General features: G+C 38.2%; 1 protein-coding gene across 2 annotated transcripts in view; it reads right to left on the bottom strand.

Moving 5' to 3' along the window:
* MYOM1 (myomesin 1) overlaps positions 1-21,560 on the bottom strand; it is a 109,276-nt gene that overhangs the window by 43,838 nt on the left and 43,878 nt on the right. Inside the window, exons 13-20 of one of the 2 annotated variants that reach the window (XM_036418951.2) lie at positions 21,179-21,235; positions 15,979-16,103; positions 13,525-13,708; positions 12,573-12,747; positions 8,427-8,548; positions 6,953-7,240; positions 4,611-4,807; positions 1,579-1,705 (exon numbers count right to left, since the gene is read on the bottom strand). In XM_036418951.2, coding sequence (XP_036274844.1) covers positions 1,579-1,705; positions 4,611-4,807; positions 6,953-7,240; positions 8,427-8,548; positions 12,573-12,747; positions 13,525-13,708; positions 15,979-16,103; positions 21,179-21,235 — 1,275 coding nt within the window. The remainder of the gene's footprint in view (positions 1-1,578; positions 1,706-4,610; positions 4,808-6,952; positions 7,241-8,426; positions 8,549-12,572; positions 12,748-13,524; positions 13,709-15,978; positions 16,104-21,178; positions 21,236-21,560) is intronic. The other variant, XM_036418952.2, reaches the window with a different exon arrangement.

Genomic DNA, 21,560 nt, shown 5'->3' with positions numbered 1-21,560 from the left:
TTGCTTCTTGTATTTACTGAAGTTGAATAAGAATTTCAACTTTTCTTAAGTTTATCTTGTAATCATTTTATTCACACTTGAGAAGTGATGCAGATGGGCACTTGCTAATTAAAAGCTAAGTGATGGTTCTCCAAAGGCAATTAAGGTTTCAAATAGGAAGTGGGTGGCACTGGGGGCCTGGTGTTCTAATATGGTTGATGCTGGGCCATTACACATGTTGAACATCAAACCCAGGTGGAAGAATTTAGTTATCCTGTAGCACTAAAATATTTCAGTCCCTGAAGTTAGTACCATTTAAAGCAAAAGAAAACCATCTACCAAATACATTAATATTGTGACTCTGAATCTTATGACTTATTAAATTTCTTTATATTCAATTTTTAAATTTGTTGTAACTATATGAGAATTAAAAGCATAGATAGCCCTGGCCGGATGGCTCAGTTGGTTGGAGTGTCATTTGTACACGAAAAGGTTGCTGGTTGGATTCCCAGTCAGGCGTTAATTGATTGATGTCTATCTCTCATACTAATGTTTCTCTTTCTCCCTTCTACTCTTTCTAAATTCAATAAAAATGTATCCTCAGGTGATGATTTTTTTAAAAGCCTTTTTCTCATTTTCTTCCCTGCCCAAACATCACCACCCCCCACTCTCCATCCCCATGATGAACTCCAAAGAAGAGTATTTCCAGTTGGTTCTAGGATCTTTATTGTGATGTAGAGTTGAAAAAAAGTGGAGAGAGAAGGGGGGAGAAAGAGAGAGAGAGAGAGAGAGAGAGAGAGAGAGAGAGAGAGAGAGAGAGATGGAGAGCAAAGAGCAGGGAGTCAGGGAGGAAGAGAAGGCACAATGCCTGATTCTGGAGAGATTTTGGTTGGTAAATGAGCACAGGAAGTACAGGAAGACATATCTGAGGAACGTTGCTGTGTGATATGGATTCCCTTTAATGGCCTTTAAGAAACACAAGCAGCCCAGCCGGTGTGGCTCAGTGGTTGAGCACCGAGTTATGAACCTGAAGGTTATGGTTTGATTCCTGGTCAGGGCACATGCTGAGGAATCAATTAAAAAAAATACACACACACACACACACACACACACACAGGCAAAAATTGGAATTCCTTTTAAATGATCATGTGTCACTCAAGTTGTATGCTTCTGTCAATCTTACTCCATGCTGAGGTTGAGCTGCAGGAGCTCTAGGATTTATTTGGAATACAAGCATAAGAAATTTATACTCAGTTTTATATTGGTATCTATCCTATATAATAAAAAGCTAATATGCAAATTGTCCTCTCTGGAGTTCGACAAACTGGGAGTTTAGCCACTCGCTATGATGTGTGATGACCACCAGGGGGTGATGCGGAAGGAAGGCTCAGATCTTGCCAGGCCTAGGGACCCTACCCATGCATGAATTTTGTGTATGGGGCCTCTAGTTATTTAATAGTATTGTGAAAATATTTTATGAAAACATGAGGGATCAAGAGAATTCATTTCCCTTAGAACTTGTTATATAGCACTTAAGTTATATAGCACTACGAAGTTTGTAGGGTCTATTGGAAGAAAGTCTGAGTTCTCAGGGCTTACCTGGAACAGCAATGGTCCACTCTTCACATTTGAAGCATTCGCTTACTGCCGAGGCCTCTCCCAACCCAGCAATGTTCATGGCTGCCACTTGGAACTGATACTCGGTGTTTTCCTTCAAGTTGCTAATCTGCAACATAGATAATATCACAGGGAGTGAATGTTTCAGGTTTGTTTTTTTCTAATTGTTCAACATTTTATTTATTTACCTCCTGTGTTGAACACACTCTAAAATGACTCTCAGTGAGTCATATCTTTTTGTAATCTCTTCTCCTTGAATGTAGGCAAAACGAGTTACCTGCTTCTAGCCACAGAATATGGTAATATGAGCTCTGAAGTTATGTTACATTATTTGGCAAAGAAGAAAGTATATTTCAGATGTAATTAAAGTTCTGAATCAGTTAATTTTGAGTTAGTAAAAAGAGAACCAGATTATCCTTGGTGGGCCTGCCTGACTTCCATATTATAACTAATAAGAAGAAATATATATTTGGTCTTTATCAACATTCCTGGCACAGGGCTCCTAAAAGTGATGCAAAACTTTAAATGTTCTTTTGTTGTGTTAATGAAATGGGAAGCCCCTAGGTAGTTTAGGTATTGGGCTGGTTGCTAGGGAAACCAGTCATGTGATTAGAAGGTTGGAATTTTCAGCCTCACCAACTGGGATCTCTGGGGAGGAAAGAGAGGCTAGAGATTGAGTTGGCCAATGATTTATTTCATGTCTACATAATGAAGTCTCCATAAAACCCCCAAAAGATCAGGGTTTGGAGAGCCTCCAGGTTGGTGCTGGGGGAGTGGCACTGGAGAGGGCATGAAAGCTCATTGGCCCATCCCATATACCTAGCCCTGTGCACCTCTTCCATCTGGCTGTTCCTGAGTTATAAATCCCTTTATAATAAACTGATGATTTAATAAACAAAACATTTCTCTGAGTTCTGGGAGTCACTTTAACAAATTAATGGGCCCTGAGGAAGAGGCTGTGGGAACCTCTGATTTATAGCCAATCAGTCAGGTCAGATGCTCAGTGACAACCTAGACTTAGCACTGGAATTTGAGGGGGAGGGGTAAATTTGTGGGATCAAACCCTCTACATGTGGGATCTGATTCTATCTCCAGGTAGTGTCAGAATTGAGTTAAATTGTAGGACACCCAGCTGTTGTCAGGGAAGTGTCGGGTGTGATTGCAGTGTAAGAATAAAGGAGCCCAGCCAGCGTGGCTCAGTAGTTGAGTGTCCATTTATGAACCAGGAGATCACGGTTGGATTCCTGGTCGATTCCTGGTTGGGGCACATGCCTGGTTGCAGGCTTGATCCCTGGTGCGGGGCGTTCAGGAGGCAGTCAATCAATAATTCTCTCTCATCTTGATGTTTTTTTCTCTCTCTCTCCCCCCGCTTCTCTCCGAAATCAATAAAAATATATTTAAAAAACAAACAATAAAGGAAAAACACACAGGAGAAAGAGTGAGTTTTTTCAAAGGTCTGACTTTAATCAGATAGGGACTCATAAAATGGGGTTTGGAACCTTCCTGAATTTAAGCACTGTCACAATGGTCATCAAGAAGCAAATGTCATTTTGAGAACCACCTAGCCCTGGCATTTGAAGAAGGGCAGCCTCAGACCTAGAGCTGCAAGGAACTCAGTTCTACCAACAACCTGAATAACCTTGGGAGCAGCACTCCAGCTCCAGAGGAGAATGCAGCCCAGCTGACTCCTAGATTGCTGCCTTATGAGACCCTGAGCAGAGGACCTAGCTAAGCTGAGCCTTAAACTCCTAACTTGTGGAAATGATGCTATGACAAACATGGGTTATTTTAAGCCACAAGGTTTATGGTAATTTGTTATACAGCAATAAAAACCTAATGCATGTACAGATGAAAATGAAATGATTTCTAGACTAGAAATAAAAAAATTCAAATTCTTGTAATTTTTCTGCTTTTACTGAGAAGCCTAATATTTTCTATATCCCTCAGTAGGAATTGGGTTATTATGAGGGTAAATATATATAATAAAATAAAGACTATGACCACATTTGCAAAATAGAAATGATGGAATATATTAGTGTAGAAAAAAAAAATCCATGGACTGTACAACCCTTTAAACATTAAAATGGAACTATTGCTGGAAATAGCTGTTAACAAATCTTACCTATTGTATGATTTAAGCCAAGACAAATAAAAATCCATGATCCAGTCTACATCTGATTTGATCATAAAGTCATAAGCTCATCCAAAATCAGTTATTTAGGGTATAAGTAGAATATAGTGGCTGTTAAAGTAGCAGATTGATATAAACACCCTTTTTGGTTAAATACATACGCTCCCTTTAAGAAGAAAAAAATCTTTTTAATTATGGGGAAACCATGTGGTAGAAAACTTGGATCTAAATGTCCTTTATTTAGGTACCAGGGTTGCTTTGGGGCTTTATTACTGTGACCAACCATTACAGTTTTTCTGGGAGTACAGGGTTCCCAAGGATATAGGACATTTTTGTGTTAAAATTAGGAATCCCAGCCTTGGCCTGTATGGTTCAGATGGTTAAAGCATTTGTCCTGTATGTCAAAGGGTGGCAGGTTCGATTCCCAGGTTGTGTGGGTTTGATCCCCCATCAAGGCTGGTGTGTGAGGCAGCCAACCAATATTTCTGTCACATTGACGTTTTTCTCTCCCTCTCCCTCTCCTTTCCTCTCTCAATTAAAAAATAAAATCCAGATTCATTTGGATTCTGGGACTCTTGAAGCTAGTGGCATACTTGTTATATTTTGTAAGTTAATTTTTGTAAGAAATATTAGCCTTCACAATTAGTATACTTTCATAGTAAACATTCTAAGAAATTATGTTTAGGTTTATGAATAAACATATAAATATACACCCTATTTATCTTCATACACATTTTACAAAAGTCATGTCATTGCAGGCAATTGATACTGAAGAAATGACATAAATCTTTTACAAGGTGCTGGGCACGTGCATGCATGTGCAAATGTGTGCATGTGAGTATATCATTCATGTGACACTTCACACTACAGGTTACTTTCTTACCTTATATACCTCCTCACTGACAGCTTTGATGTTGGCTTCTCTCCACTTTCCTGGCACCCCATCAATTACCTCACGATAGTTCACATAATAGCCAGTAATTTCAGCCCCTCCAGTCTTATCTGGTTGCTTCCATCCAAGAACCATTGAGTCACGAAAACTTTCAAGACAAGTGATGTCATAGGGTGGAGATGGTGCCGCTGTTGCAATATGAATACTTGTGAGTAGACAGAAATGCATTCATGATTCTATGTACATTAAACTTGTTTCCCTGGTGCCATGCAACAAGGCACTAGGTCTTGTGGTATAAAACTAAAATGTGGCACTGACCAGTAACTTGGCATCCGATTTGGTCTATGAGGAAAAAATTTATGCAAGGCCAAAAGGGCACTGCAGTTATTCGTCTAAAGATTTTTTTAAAAACCTACCTCCTGGTCCCTGAGATGGATAAGTTTTGAAACATTAAAAGCAAAATGGTGTGATATTCAGTGAAATGATTCTGTTCCCCTGAAAAAGGAATATTTTGCCGAGACCGGTTTGGCTCAATGGATAGAGCGTCGGCTTGGGGACTGAAGGGTCCCGGGTTCGATTCCGGTACCTTGGTTGCGGGCATATCTCCAGTAGGGGGTGTGCAAGAGGCAGCTGATTGATGACTCTCTCTCATCAATGTTTCTAACTATCTATATCTCTCCCTTCCTCTATGTACAAAATCAATAAAATATATTTTTTTAAAAAAAGGAATATTTTCCCCAAGATATACATTTTTGTTTCATTATGTCATTTTGTGTTTATTTGATCCTTCAGGAAAATGGAATATTTAAATAAAATTCTGCTTTAACTCATTTATTGAGAATTTCTATGTGTTTCCAGAGTTATTAGCAATGAACCATTCAGGCACAGGTACCCTGGTGAGACATTATAACTATGTAGGTTCTGTCTACAAACAGGAAAAATCTTCTTCTGAGGCTAAATGTCACCTTTAATTTTTTTTTATAAATAGGCACAATCTTCCATGTGATTTTTTTTTTAGTATATAATACTTTTTGTCTCATTATTTTTAACGGGATGGAATATTATTCATATAGATTATATAAAATATTACATAGCTATTTCTGTGTTTATTAGTGTCTAGCCATAAAAATATTTGGAGGATGTTTTAAAAATCTTTCTTCATTTATGTGGCTTTGCTGATCAACTACTGAAATTATAGTTTTTTATAAAGATAGATATGATGTGGTGGTGGGAAAAAATCTATCTAGAAATGCAATGACATTAAAAAGAATTTTCTAAATATTTATTTGGCTTCTCAAATATAAAGATACTATCTCATTACTATTTAAAAAGAATCTCAGAACAGTAAATATTTAAAACATAAAATACATTTGTTTCTCTCTCCCCACCCCCAACCTCCTTCATTCTTTACATTTTACAAACGAGCACTCTCTCTCTTTCTCCCTATTTCAGAGCAATGTTAAACAAGAATATCCCATCTTCCGCTGAGTTGAAGGGACAGATAAAAGTGTCAAAAAAAGAAAAAAAGAAAGAAAAAAAAGAAAAAAGAAGCCTTGACAGGAGTTGGGCGGGGAGGGGAGGTGTGTGGTAGAGATAGGGGATAGATGTGAGGCATGTTTTAATGTATCATTACATGCTTATTATTTCATTTTTATTTTATTTAAAAAAAACATTGTCTCCTAGACTATATGTTACAAGTACCAATTATCTTAACTGGAAAATCCTTAATTTATTGATAAATAGTCTTAAATAAAACAGTACTGGAAGTGTGGGTCATGTATCACAGAACATAGCTACTAGTATATGTGATTGTAATACCCTGCTGAACTGTTCATGGAAATTCAAAGAGTAATGTTACTTTTACTTATTTTAATTAAATGTGAAGGGTAATTTGAAAACCTTTAAGATGAACAACAGAAGTTGATAACTTTGATCCTGGTAAAATCTCCCTTCTTTGTGAAATCCTTTTCCTATGCATGTACTAAGTAAGAGTGTTGCAAAGAACCTCACAAAGCTACGATGATCAAATCTTTCCTGCTCTCATCTCTAATTCCCTTAGCAAAATGAGGCCTGGGGTGTATCTGCCTCAGAAACCTAAAAGGACTGTATAACCAATTTACTTTAAATATGCTATTGTCATTAAGCACAATGAATTATGTATAAAAGCAAACCCATAAAAGATTACAAAACTATTGTAAATAAATAGCTGAAAACATAAAATTAAGGATAAACATGGATGAAAGTGAACACAGATGGAGGAATGTGATCTAGACAATGAGAGGCGAGGACGCTGATGGAGACAGATGGAACATTTTTACTCGTTGAACTCTCACCTAGATTCTTCTTCTTTTTTGGATCATCAGACTTACTTTCCCCCTTAAGAGCTGTTTCCTGTGGTGGTGGGGCAAGCTCTTCCTGAACTGTTTCACTTACATTACTCACTTCTTTTTGGCCCAGGTTGTGAGAGCTACTGGGTAGTGAAGGTTTGCTAAGTTTGCTATCAAGTAAAGCATCTTTCATAAAGGCTGGCTGGGAGGTTTCATGCATGCCTCCCCTGGAGTCTGTTAGTCCACCAGGTGCATCATTCAGTTCAGGCCACACATCTGGAGACACTCCGCCCCCTACAATCGCCAGATAACAACAGAAACACTTAAAGCCCAGACACAGGGTAAACTGCTTTTACTTAATAGAACAAAGAGAAAAACATTAGGACCACAGACAGAACAAAAACAATCTCAGTTAAGTCACTTGGATTTGTCAAAAATATGGAGAGAATACATTTTACATAATGTACAACAAGGAAATATTTCAATTCTCCATATTCTGGGAAAAGAAGAAATGAGAACAAAGAACTACAGACAGAACAGGAACAATTTTAAATTTGCAGAACCCAAGGGTACACAAGAGAAAGCAAATCTCAGATATTTCTTGGAAGATATAAGTTGTATTATTCAACAGAATGGAGGAAAGAAACATAAAGTACACAAGAGACGTACATTAAAGCTCCTGATTTTTTTTTTAACAGAATGGTGTATATTAGTGAAATATTAATGGTCTGTACCTCTCAACCTCAAAGCAACATGTTCACTATTCCCCATATTACAAGGAATATTAAAAAGTACTATGGAACACTAACTGAAGACAAATTATATTTAATGGTCTTTCCCTTTAAATGAGTTACTATATGACAAACTTCATTCTGATTGCTCTGAAAGTTCAGGATCCCTTCCCCATGTCATCTAAGATTGCGAGGTACATCATGTACATACATAGAATTACATTGTTACTGGTTTCATTCTGTTGGTTACTTTGCAGGCAGAGATGAAGCATGATTAAGCCACCACATGTGTCTTTGCAGGAATTTTAGAGGAGTTTATAAAAGGCATGCTAGTTTGCTGTTAGTGAAAATAAGCCAGGCTGTGTGGCAGATGAAACAGCTTTTAGGTACAAGATGGTCTGTGTTATGGGTGATATTCCACTTCCTGGAATCGGATGGCCCCTCACACTCCCGTGATGAGCACGAAGTTAGAACGGAGTTTCCCACAATGGGAAACATCTGAGGAAACTTGGACTTGTGAAGATGAAAAGGCTACAGGTGCACAGAATCTGGATAAGTGGTGAAGATCTGTAAAACGACAGCTAAGGGAAGGTTAGATGTCACCTGGAGTGAGAGAAAATGATCATCTGAGGGTGGAATCATGGAGCAGTAGTAGAAGCTTTAAACAATTTCTGGAAAGGGTGGTATCTGCCTTTATAACTTAGAAAAAAATCATTTTTTCTTCGCAAAGTCATGCCTAAGGAACTTACCAATAGCAGCTTTTACTTCAATTGCTTCTGAGTCCTGTGAATATTCACTAAGTCCGGCTGCATTAACTGCTCTGACCCGGAAAATATAACTTTGACCAGTCTCCAATCCATGGCACGTAAATCTGAAAGGAAAGGAAGTTTCAAAAAAATTTCTATGGAGGAAAATTAGAGAAGATGATTGTTAATGAACGATCTGGCTTTATGAAAAGGATTCATTTTTTGTTCTTGCTGTTAATCCTCACTCAAGGCTATTTTCCCACTGGTCTTTTAAGAGAGTGGAAGAGAGAGGGAAAGACAGAGAGGATAATTGATGGGAGAGAAACACATCCATTGGTTGCCTCCTGAACAAGCCCCTACCAGAGCCTGGGCCAGGGAGAAGCGTGAAACAAAGGTACAAGCCCCTGATAGGATTTGAACCCAGGATCCTTTGGTTTGCAGGCTGACACTCTATCGGTTGAGCCAAACCGTCTCTAGGGCATGATTCATTTTTTTTTTAAAAGGAAGAAAAAGATGTAGAGAGATGCAGGTAACATGTGCTTTAGACAAGAAGGCAGTGAAGGCAGTTTTCTAAACTCTGTCAAACGATGAGGAGTCCTGGTATTCCCCTGCATAAGTCCTTTAACCTTTCTAAGCCTCTGTGTGCTCATCAGTAACATGGGGATAATTATATCTACATAATAATTTTGTGTAAATATTGTCCATAAAGTATTTAAAGTACCTATTACAGGGCCTGCATATAGGAGGCATTTAATAAATAATAAGTGGCATAAATAATATTACTAATGGTTATTTCAGGTGCATACTTAGAGCCATAAGCATAGGAGGCTCCTCATCACTGAGGTCTATGCTCTGCCTTTCTGCATGCCAGGAAAGGTACAATTACTTGAGAAATTTTACTTGAACTTAAAAGTAAAGTGAAAAATTGGCTCCAGAATTACCAGTTAGATATAAAAATTCAATAACAAGGTGTGAATTTATGGGCCGTTTCACACAAAACAACCTCACTCTTTAATAGCTATTATGGTTATAAAAGCCGTTTCATGAATCACTAACATTTTAATCCATTCTAAGGACTGTAACCAGAGGAAATAACAAGTCTGCTAAGGACTCTATTACTGTTTGCATGTTGAAATATTTAACAAAGTCAGCTATGATTTACACCAGTCCTAATTTTAGGCCAACCATTAGGTCGGCTCAGTTCAGAGAACATTTATTGAGCATGTCAGTGTTCCAGACACTAAGCTGGGTGTTGTGGATGCAAGGACAAATAAAAGATGGTGCCCGTCCTTGCATCCGTCAGTTTCCAGAAAGGCAGGATTTCCTCCATGAATGTTTCTAAATAGTCCCAGGAAAATGCTGGGAATGCAGAGTAAAAGTGAAATGAGCAGACAAGCGCAATGAATCCCTTGTAAAAACACATTGCCTTCTCCCGTTAATTGGTTTGTCTCTATTCTCTCAAGTTTTAGAAAAGAGGCAATTCAACCGGTGGGACTTAGAAGTAAGTGGTCAAAGAAGGAGCTGCCTAATAAGCCTGTGACAATTTTGTGGGTGGAATTCTCCTCCTAGGTTGATCCTAAATCAAAGGAGGCCCAGATTTTGGGTGCAGGCCAGAATTCATCATCAACTTGTAAAGCTGGTTGATAAATTATTTGAGAGCAAGAAAAATAACCATCCTCACATTAGAAGCAAAGTGTTGGTAAAATATTCTGAGTGTCCTTGGTTTGGTTACTTATGTTTCATTAGCACTGAGTGTAATCATGTTGATGGTCAGAGTTTGATGTTTTCTTCTGTTTGTTTAAAATATCTGGGTAATTTGTGTTAGCTAGAGCCTATTATATCCTTAGAATCTAGTATAACATTGGCTACTAAAGACAAGAACAGAGGGGTAAAAAGGCAAAATAGCATAAAGGAAAGAATCAGAAAAGAGCTACTAAATGAACTCTTATCATAGCTGCCATTAAGTATTTCTAAGTGTTTAATATAACAAGTAAGCCTTTTATCAAATATATTATAGTAGATATATTCAATTTTAAATTCATTTGGACATTTAAAGTACAGTATTTTTTTAAGTCTCTCTAATTGAAATTATAGGATAATGAAGAAAAAAATAGAAGAAGATACAAATAAGTGGAAGCATATACCTTATTTATGGGTTGGAAGAATTAACGTAATTAAAATGTCCATACTACCTAGAGAAATCTATAGATTCAATACAATTCCTATTAAAATACCCATTGCATATATCATGAATCTAGAACAAATATTCCAAAAAATATATATAGACCCCAAAAGACCCCAAATAGTCTTAGCAATCAATCTGGGGAAAGAAAAACAAAGTTGGAGGTATCATGCTACCTGATATCAAACTATTCTACAAGGCCATATGAAACAGTATGGAACAAGCATACAGATCAATGGAATAGAACAGAGGGTCCAAAAATAAACCCACACTTTATGGTCAATTAATATTTGTCAAAGGAAGGAGGAATATACAATGGAGTAAAGACAGTCTATTCAATAAATGGCACTGGGAAAATTGGACAGATACGTGCAAAAAAATGAAACTAAACCACCAACTTACAACATACACAAGAATAAACTCAAAATGAATTAAAGATTTAAATATAAGTTGCAAAACTATAAAAATCCTAGAAGAAAACATAGGTAGTAAAATCTCAGCTATCTCTCAACAATATTTTTTCTGCTATATCTCCTCAGGCAAGGGAGACAACGAAAAAATAAACAAATAGGACTACATCAAATTAAAAAGCTTTTGCATAGCAAAAGATACCATCAAAAAACTGAGAGGGAGAACATATTTGCCAATGATACATTTGAAAAGTGTTTAGTATCCAAAATTTATAAAGAATTTTTCCAAAGAGGACATACTGATGGTCCATAGACATATGAATAGATGCTAAATGTCATTAAGCATCAAGAAAAATACAAATTAAAACCACAATGAGATGTCATCTCACTCCTGTCAGAATGGCTATCATCAATAAATCAGCAAACAAGTGTAGGGGAACCTAATACAACTGCTGGTAAGAATTCAGAATGCTGCAGTAACTGTGGAAAACAATAGTTTTCCTCAAAACATTAAAAATGGATCTGCCTTTTGGGAATACATTTGAAGAAATCTAAAACACTAATAGAAAAAATACATGCAACCCTGTGTTCACTGCAGCTTTATTTACAATAACCAATCTGGAAATAGCCCAAGTGTCCATCAGCAGATGAGCAGATAAAAAAAGCACGATAGCCCTGGCTGGTTTGGCTCAGTGGCTAAAACATCAACCTGTGGACCAAAGGGTCTTGGATTTGATTCCCAGTCAAGAGTACATACCTCAGTTGCAGATTTATTAGTCCTTGTAGGGTTGTGTGCAGGAGGCAACCAATCGATATGTCTCTCTCACATGGATGTTTCTCTCTCTCTCTTCCCCCTCCCCCTTCTAGAAATCAATAGGAAAAGAAAAGCAGTGGTACATTTACATAATGGAATACTACCCAGCTGTAAAAAAAGATAATCTTACCTTTTGTGACAGCCTGATGGACCTGGAAAGTATTATACTAAGTAAAATAAGCCAGTCAGAGAAAGACAAATACCATATAATCTCATTTATATGTGTAATCTAATGAACAAAATATTTTAACTAACAGGGTGGAAGCAGAGGCATAGATATATAGAGTAGGCTGCAGGCTGTATGTCGGGGCGGGGGGGGGGGTAAATGGTAGATGAAAAGAAGGTGGAGGGGTTAAGCAAAAAGGAAATACAATATATAATACATAGGCACAGACAATAATATGGTGATAGCCAAAGGGAAAGGGGGGTGAGCATTGGTGGACAAGTGCAAAGAGGGGATAAATGGGGACAGAAAGGGACCTTACTTTGAGTGATGGGCATACAGTGCAGTATGCAGATGTTTTATTGAGTTGTACACTTGAAACTTACGGTTAACCAATGTCACCCATAATAAACTCAATAAAAATTATAAAGAAGTATTGAACTATTTTTAAAAATCCCTCCATTGGATGTATTTGCTGCTGTGTGGGTCCATGGCTGTGTTTCCTCTTCACAGCCTCTGTAGCTCTAGTCAGATGTCCCTACCACCTGACCACACATACGCGTACACAGTGTGCAGTTACCGTGGGCCCTTCACCGGGTTGTTGTTGCAGGGCTCCCACTTGCCAGAGCCAACGACACTGGATTCTATGTAGTAGCCAACCAGCTCCTTAGCATCTTTGGATTCCTCCCATGAAACCACCACCGATGTGTCCGTGTTTCTGCTTGGGATGATGTTGCCTGGAGCCTTGGGGATATCTGAGAAAAGAGAAAAATAATGATGAACTCAAGGTGATTTCAAAAAATTCATTCTTAACACATATAAACACACATACATAAATTTTATATAAATAATCATATCAAGTAAATGGTTGCTTTATTTTATAATATACTAGAGGCCCTGCACTGGGAGCGGGGGAGGGGGGCAACGTAGAGGGGAAGAAGGGGATCCTCAGCCCGGCCTGTGCCCTTCAGCCGTCATGGAGGCAGGAGATACTCCCGCCACTGCCATGGGGCTTACCAGCCAGCAGCCCTGCTTGTGGCTGACTGACCACCAGGGGGCAGCTCCTACATTGATCATCTGCCCCCTGGTGGTCCGTGCATGTCATAGTGACCATTCTGCTGTTCAGTCCATTTGCATATTACCTTTTACTGTATATAGGATTGTTAAAACTAATAAATATATTAGGTTGAGAGAATAATGATAAACCAAATACCCAGGAGCACACCAACCCACTCCAGAAAAAATACATTATCAATACTGTTGAAACTCCTGAAGAAATTTACTTTCAAAATTTGATAATACATATCATAAATTAAAAAATGTATCTGTCAAATATAGTCATCAATTAAATTTTTAGTAGAAAAGATGTCACCACGTTTATTTCATAATATGCATACCAGTAAATATGATGTATGTATATATATATATATATATATATATATATATATATTCTAATAAAATTTTTGCTTTAGAATTTCCTTTTGAAGAAAAATAAATAAGTTTACAGTTGTTCAACCAAGCTCTACACTTACCAAGTTTGTCCCCAACCACAGTCACTTCCGTTGCCTCTGAGGGCTCACCAACTCCTGCTGAATTAGAGCAGCGGACACGGAACCGGTAGGACTTCCCCTCAGTCAGGTCGAACAGAGCGAAACGGGGAGACTTCACAGGGAGCTCTGTGTTCACCCGCTGCCAGTTCTCTGTTTCCATGTCACACTGCAGCCAGAACAGGGAGACGCATTGAAAGCACAGCAGGAATAAATGGGGACTCTCGGCAGGGCATCTCAGTGCTATTTATCATTTCCTGTTACTTGAGTTGACAAGGTAACCTTTAAAATTCTTGCAGTGCCTTCCATAATAATGTCATGTGTGTGTGTGTGTGTGTGTGTGTGTGTGTGTGTGTGTGTGTAGGGGGGGGGGAGATAAAGAGTGTAAACTCCCCCTAACAGTCAATCTGCTGCCCACTGAGGAATAAAATTCTCCCACTCTTAATCCGTTAGTTTATGGCTTTCATTCATTTTGACACACTCTCCCCTGGGGAACACAGAAGCAATTATCAGTCATTTATACGTTCACCATAAAAATAATAGCTGCCTTTCACTGTGCTAAGAGCTTTATTCACCACTGTCATTCTTCAGTCCTCTACACTGTGCTCTGAAGTAGGCGTTGTGGGGGTAGTGTTGTGTGATTATCAAAGTTTTCCTGAGGGAGGACGTAGGCTTGGGGAGGTTTAAAAGCAGCAATGTGTAATTGTTGGATGTATATGAACCTGAGTCAGACTGCGGGGTTCAAATCCTCCCTCTGCCTCTTACTGTGAGACTCAGTTTCCTCATCTACAAGATAAGCATGATGAAAAGTATTTCCCTCTGAGGGTTACAATAAGGATTAAGTGGGTTGACAGGCGTGCAGTGCCTGGTCCTGAGCAACATTCCTGCTGGTAGAAACAGAGCTATTGAGTGAGGCTGCCCCTGTCTCTGACATGACTAGATGTTGACAGGCGAATGAGAGAAAGAGCTCAAGATATAAGACACCCGAGGAAAAGACCACAGTAGCATAGGAAGGCTGGGAGCCCTAGAGACCGATTCATCTGATTCCCTTGCTAATAAACCCCTCATTTTTAACCATTTCAGGGCTTGGGGACATGCTGTAAATGGTGTTAAGCCTGTGGCCATGACAGGCAAGTGCTTTATGTGCATGCAAATCCCAGGTAAAAAGCTCCACGGAGAAATGCAGGCATGGCAATAGCCAAAGAGGCAGCACTGCTGTGGGCCTGAGCATTCTGGAGATGGACACTTGCCTCAGAACAAGAGCACGGGAGTGTTTCCCTTTGAGAGGCCAATGTATGAGAAGCTGTTATCATACATAATTATCAGAAATAATCTGAGAGTCAGCTCGGAGGATCTGGCAGGTGGATAGCTCTGTGAATGTGCCCCAGGACCGGTGCTGCTCCCCAACACCTGAACATCTCTGACTTTTAGAATGTGCCACCTGTGCCCGTACAAGCCTCTCTATCGGGCTACACAGTAACTCTTCACTTAACATTGCCAATAGGTTCTTGGGAAACTTCAACTTTAGGCGAAAGGATGTATAATGAAAACAATTTTATCACAGGTTAATTGATACAAACAAGAATTACATTTCTAGAGCATATTTCTGTCACACACAAAAAAACCAAAACACCAAATTTCTAAATAAAGACCTTAAACACATCTAATATTAAACACTGAAATAAATGTGAGCTATACACAGATTTAAGAATGATTAATAAAAACAAGTAAGATAATGCTTTTCCAAACTGCTTATTCCAGTTCAGGGTTGTGGGCGACCTGACACTGTCTTGGTAGCTCAAGACACAAGGCAGGAAGGCACCCTGAAAAGGATTTCACTCATTTTAGGCCTTCATTGTATGCTAACATAAGTGCAATATACTTGTAAGATATTTGAGGGAAAGAACTAGCCAATATGTTATGTTGTTTTGTCATTTCTGATCCCAAACTGCACATAGAGTGGTGCTGCTCAAATGTGTGGCAGCATGTGAGGACTTTCTGTCTTCAACTCTCTCAGCCATTAGAAAGTATTTTAACTTCCACTCCTCTCACACATCTACCCTCACTGATGCTCATTCCCTACTGCAGAGGGACTAGGGGCAGAGAGGTGACAAGCCATTACTAGAGCAAGGGAGGCAGAGAACGTCTCCGGAAGGCAGTGTCACACAGGAAATCTGCAGTTTCAGGAACATCTCTCTTCATAAAGGGATCATGACTTGGGGTCCATGGACCTCTTAGAAGCCTATGGATGAGCCTTAGCATCCAGAAATCCCCTCAACTTTCCAGCAAAGTTCTGTGTGATATGTATTTTTCTATGGAGGTTGTTCACAGTTTTTAAAGTTTTAAAGAGTTCAGGACAAAATGAAAATGTAATGTCTGCTTTTAAAAGAAGGCTTCAGAAAATGGCATGAGGTAATAATGCTGATCCCAGAGTCTTACCTTTTCCACAAAGTACAGGATGCCCTCATGGCCACGCTGGCCAGGGGGTTTCCAGCTCAGCACCACGTAACTCTGGGTGGCCTCAATGACAGAGAGGTCTGTGGGAGGCCCAGGAACAATACCCTCTGAAACACAACAAGGAAAGTGAGCGCACACACCTGGGAGACGCAGGACACTCAGGCACAGATGTTTCTCTAAGGCTGAAGGAAGACTTAGTTACTGCTTCGTAGGATAAAGAAGTACCTTGTTTCTAAAATTCCTCCTAAAATAGTCATTCCTGATTCAAAGCCACATGTTACTTTCTTTGATTGACAATTTTAATTTCTTTGTTAGCCCTAAAAAACAGTTGCAATGACACAAGTTATCTTTTATATTTTTACCAAAAGGAGTAGAATAATGGTTTTTTCTAATGCAATTAATTGATTGAAGTTTTTCTAATTATTTAAATTACAATTGACATAATATATTAGTTTCGGTGCACAACATATGGTTAGACATTTATTTAGTTTACAAAGTGATCCCTCTTCCTAGTACCCACCTGACACAATACAGAGTTATTACAGTACAGGGTGGGGCACAACTTCTATCAGCTTTATTTTTTAATAGAATATCTTTTCAAGGATGTTTGAATAGCAAACACCCTTGGAATATAGACATAGCATATCCTCCAGTGCAAAGAGTTGACTGTTTTCTGACTAGGATAACAAAAAATTTATATTTCTCCAGAGAACTTTTGGTTAGGTTTGGTTAGGTGACGCCCCCTAATAAGACTGCGGTTTCCTAAGAGTAAGGTTTCTCAGCTGAGACACAGATCTACTGTGTGTGCAGCCTCCACCTCTGCTGTAGGGTAGGGTTGGTGGGGAGGGGCAAGGGAAACCAGTGAGAACAGGAAGCTCATGCTGTCTGCAGTGCTGTGAGTAGAAGAGTCCTTTGTCTCTTACCCAGGAGTCTCATGTCTCTTGCCAGAATCTGTGAAACTAATAGGAAACATTAGCTCGTAAGTAGGGCAAACTTTTAGACCCTCCATGGTTCTTGACATCAAAGTGATCCCTCCATGTGAAACAACTACAATACCGAGCAAAACATATGAAGTGATTGTTTACAGCCTAGAACATATTAGTCAGCTGTAGGACAATGATTCCCTGTAGAAAGGAAGCAATTAGGTGAGTCCTGCCATAGCCCTCGCTTGCAGTTGGAGAGAGTGTCAAGGCAGCAGCTCACGAAGAGGAGGCCAGGTAGGGCCTGGCAGTCTCCCTGGGTGGAGGAGAGGCTGGACTTCCCAGAGGGTAATGATCTACAGACAGAATCATAGGGATGAACACTGGAGGAGAGGGCTTCCCAGAGAGCGAGGCTTCAGAGATCTGCAGAGGGTTCCTGTGGAGTGCTCACGTGAGTGCTGATCGCTCAGACATGTGAGAAATCCACCTGAGGTGGAGAAAACCCACATAAAAGAATTGAAGGGAACAATCCTCAAAGCTCACGTTGGGCCTGGGAGAGTTCATGTTCCCACCAGCCAGAATGGAAATCTCCTTATTCATGGGGCATCCGGGACAGTACTCAGGAGGGCATTTCCTCTGTAGTAAGGCCAAATTACTAGACTAAAGGCTTCTCTGATTACACTCAACAAAAGCAAGCCTTGAAAGGATTAGTTCCCCAGAGCAAAGCTAAAGAGTGTTTATAAAAATACAAAAATATCCATCACCAAACACTAAATTTAAAATGTTTGGCATCTCATAAAAAAAATAAAAAAAATCAAGTATGCAAAGAAGCAAAAAAATACAAACCATAATGAGGACAAAAAAATTAATCAATAAAAACAAAACCAGATAATGTCACAGATGATAGAATTAGCAGACAAAGACATAATAAAAAGTATTATAAGTATATTCTATAGTCCAAAAAAGTAAAGATTGAACATGTTAATTAAAAACATGAAAAATATTAAAATTATATACAATTCAAAAATTTAAAAATAAAACCACTGGCTGGAATTCACATCAGGTCAAACACCAATGAAGAAAAGGATGCCCAGCTGGTGTGGCTCAGTGGTTGAGTGTCAACCTATGAATCAGGAGGACACAGTTTGATTCAGGTCAGGGCACATGTCCTGGTTGTGGGCTCAATCCCCAGTGGGGGGCATGCAGGAAGCAGCCAATCAATGATTCTCTCTCATCATTGATGTTTCTATCTTTCCCTCTTCCTTCTTCTCTGAAATCAATAAAAATATATTTTTTAAAAAACTGTCAATCAGAATCCTACACACAGTGAAGACATTTTAAAATGAAGATTAGAGACTCAACAAAGAAAAAATAAAATAAGTCATAACCATCAGGCCAGCACTACAAAAAATATGAAAGGAAATGCCTTAGGTAGAAAATCATATCAGATAGAAATCCAGATCTATACAAAGAAATGAGCAACAGAAATGGTAAAAATGAGTGAATATTAAAAATATTTTTCTTATTTTTTAAGTCTTTTAGAAAGATAAGCTATGATTTGAACAAAAATAATAACATTGTATTGTATGGTTTAAAATAAATATACAAATAAAACGTATGGTAACAATAGCACCATGGTTCAGAGGGAAAATGAAATAATATCATTGAAAGTTCTTATACTACTTGTGAAGTAATATAATATTACTTGAAGATAGGTTGTGATACAATGTGTAGTATAAATTCCAAACTATTATAAAGTAAAAAAAGAATTATAGCTAATAAGATAACATAGAAAATGGAATAATAAAAAATACTTAATAAAAAAAGTAGAAAAAGTAGGAAACAAACACATGGAATAGACAGAAAAAAAATAGCAAGATGGTAGGTTTAAGTCAAATCATAAAACTAATCACACAAAATGTAAATGGTTCAAACACCCCAATGAAAAGGCAAAGATTACCATATTGCATAGATCTAGCTTTTTTATGCTGCCTACAAAAAACATGATTTAAATATAAACACACATATAGATTAAAAGGATAAAAATCATATGCCATGCTAAAACTAATCAATATAAAATCCAAAGGTTATATTACCAGGCAAAGTAGATTTCCAAGAAGGAAAAAACACATTACTAAGGAAAAAGGGAATTACTTTATAATAATAAAATGGTCAATTCATAAAAGAATATAACAATAAAAATGTTTACGTATCTCATAACAGCATCAAAACACATGAAGCAAACCTCGTAGAACTAAAAGAAGAAACTGATAAATACATCAGTTAGTCAAAGATTTCATTACTATCAATAATTGATAGAACGAGTAGATAGAAAACAATCTATAATAATAATATGCTAATTAGATCTGATGACCTTCTGGTGACCTTCTGGATGAAGCCAGGGCTTTGAGGGAAGCCGGGATCCCAGGTGCCAGAGAGAAGCCAGTGCCGGCAGCCAGGGTAAGGAAGGCCTACTCTTGCATAAACTTCATGCATTGGGCCTCTAGTTAAGGATATAAAAGACAATTGGAATCCCAGCAGATTTTTGTAGAAATGTATAAATTGGTTTTAAATTTTACATAAAAATTCAAATATTTAGCCAAATAAACTTTGGGAGTGGGGTCAGATAGAGGACTTACAACTATCTGACTTCAAAACAATGAAACTTAAAAACAAAACAAAACAAAGCAAAAAGCCACCCATAAGGCTTATAAAGCTACATAGAAGAGAAAATAAATTTTACCAATTTCTTTTTTTTTAATATATTTTATTGATTTTTTACAGAGAGAAGAAGAGAGAGGGATAGAGAGTTAGGAATATTGATGAGAGAGAATCATCGATCAGCTGCCTCTTGCACACCCCCTACTGGGGATGTGCCCGCAACCAACGTACATGCCCTTGACCGGAATCGAATCTGGGACCTTTCAGTCTGTAGGCCAATGCTCTATCCACTGAGCCAAACCGGTTTCGGCAATTTTACCAATTTCTGCAATTGCAGAAATAGATAGACAAACATGCAATCAAATTCCATGTTACTAGGGAAATGCAAATTGAAACCACTATCACCACACTATGAAATATCACTATAATATAAAACACCGCTATACACTCGCAGAATGTCTAAAGTTTAAAAGACTGCAGCCAAGTACTGGTGACAATGTGGAGCAACTGGGGAACTCCCATAGAAAAACTACTGATGGGAATGTAAAATGGTACAACTAGTTTGGAAAACAGTCAGCAGTTTCTTAAAAATTAAACATAAACTTGCCATTGTAGGGAGCAGCTCTAGGGTCAACCTCGGCTGACCTGTGGCAGAGCCACAAATAAGTCTCAGCCTGGAAGGCAGAGCTCTCCTATAGTTCAACCTGACCTTATAGCCCTCCCTATTTCCTTCCTAAGTAGCCAATGGGTTGTGGGAGCTGTAGCAAGTGTTGCCAAAACATGTATACAAATTAATCTACCCTTGTTTTAATCAGACTATAAAATAACCCATCAGCTTGCAGGCTAGGCCTTTTGTGTCCTCATCCCAGCACGGGAGGTCCACAGAGCCCCAGCTGTATTCTCTTGTCTGCCTTTTCTTCAATCCTTCACTGCCCCTCCTCAGGTTCACCCTTGGCTGTGCTGGTGCTGCACATACCATATGACCTATCCATTCAACTCATAGGTATTTATCCAAGAGAAATGAAAGCATATGTCCACACAAACACTTCACAAGGCTTTTCATAGAAACTTTTCAATGGTGACTGGGTAAACTGAAATGAATTGATACAAACATCGACATGAATAAAACGAAAAATAATTTATGCTGAGTAAAGGAAACCAGACAAAAATAAGTATGATCCCATTTATCTAAAATTGTGAGCAATGCAAACTATTATACAATGACAGAAAGCAAATGAGTGATGGCCTAGAAATGGAGAAGGAATGAAAGGGAAGTATTACAAAGGGAAGTGAGGAAATTTTAGGGGTGATGGATATGCTCATTATTCAGATCATGGTGATGGTTTCACAGGTGAACACATCAAAAAAATGTCAAATTGTATATTCTATAGATATGTAGTTTAATGTATGTCAATTATGTCTCAATAAAACGTTTTAGGAAAAGTGCTTCTCTGACAATATGTTACTTTTATGATATCCAAATATTTCAGAATGTTTTTTTTAATAAAATATCTTAATACGCAGTGTACCATTTACTACAGCTAACCAGCAAAGTAAAAAAAACATTGGCAATAGTATTCGAAGGAAATGTAGTTTTTTACCTCTAGGTTCCTCTTCAGTGACAATGATCTGTCCAGTCCAGGGTGCTGAAGGTTGACCTGTACAGAGATAAAAATAAAAATCACAAACATTCACAAAAGCAGTTTCAACTGCACTTAATAAACTGATTAACTGGCCAGGTTAGTAACAAATGGGTTTGTTACTAGTTGACTTATGTATTGTTCTAAAGAATCTTACTGAGCATGTATACAGTATTGTGTTCTTGAAGAATTCACAATCTCTTAGAGCTTGGAACCTACCTGAACTGAGTCGACATTTCTAGAATTGTATTTACCTAAGGGAGGTAAATAATCTGTGTTCAGTTACTGTTCCATATAGATCTCCTGAAACATGCAGGCTCTCTGATATCTCCGTAAGGGAGAA

This window comes from Pipistrellus kuhlii, unplaced genomic scaffold, assembly GCF_014108245.1.
Source record: "Pipistrellus kuhlii isolate mPipKuh1 unplaced genomic scaffold, mPipKuh1.p scaffold_m20_p_6, whole genome shotgun sequence".
NCBI classification, from domain to species: domain Eukaryota; kingdom Metazoa; phylum Chordata; class Mammalia; order Chiroptera; family Vespertilionidae; genus Pipistrellus; species Pipistrellus kuhlii.
The sequence above is the reverse complement of the archived record's forward strand: the minus strand, read 5'-3'. Positions and strand labels throughout refer to the sequence as shown.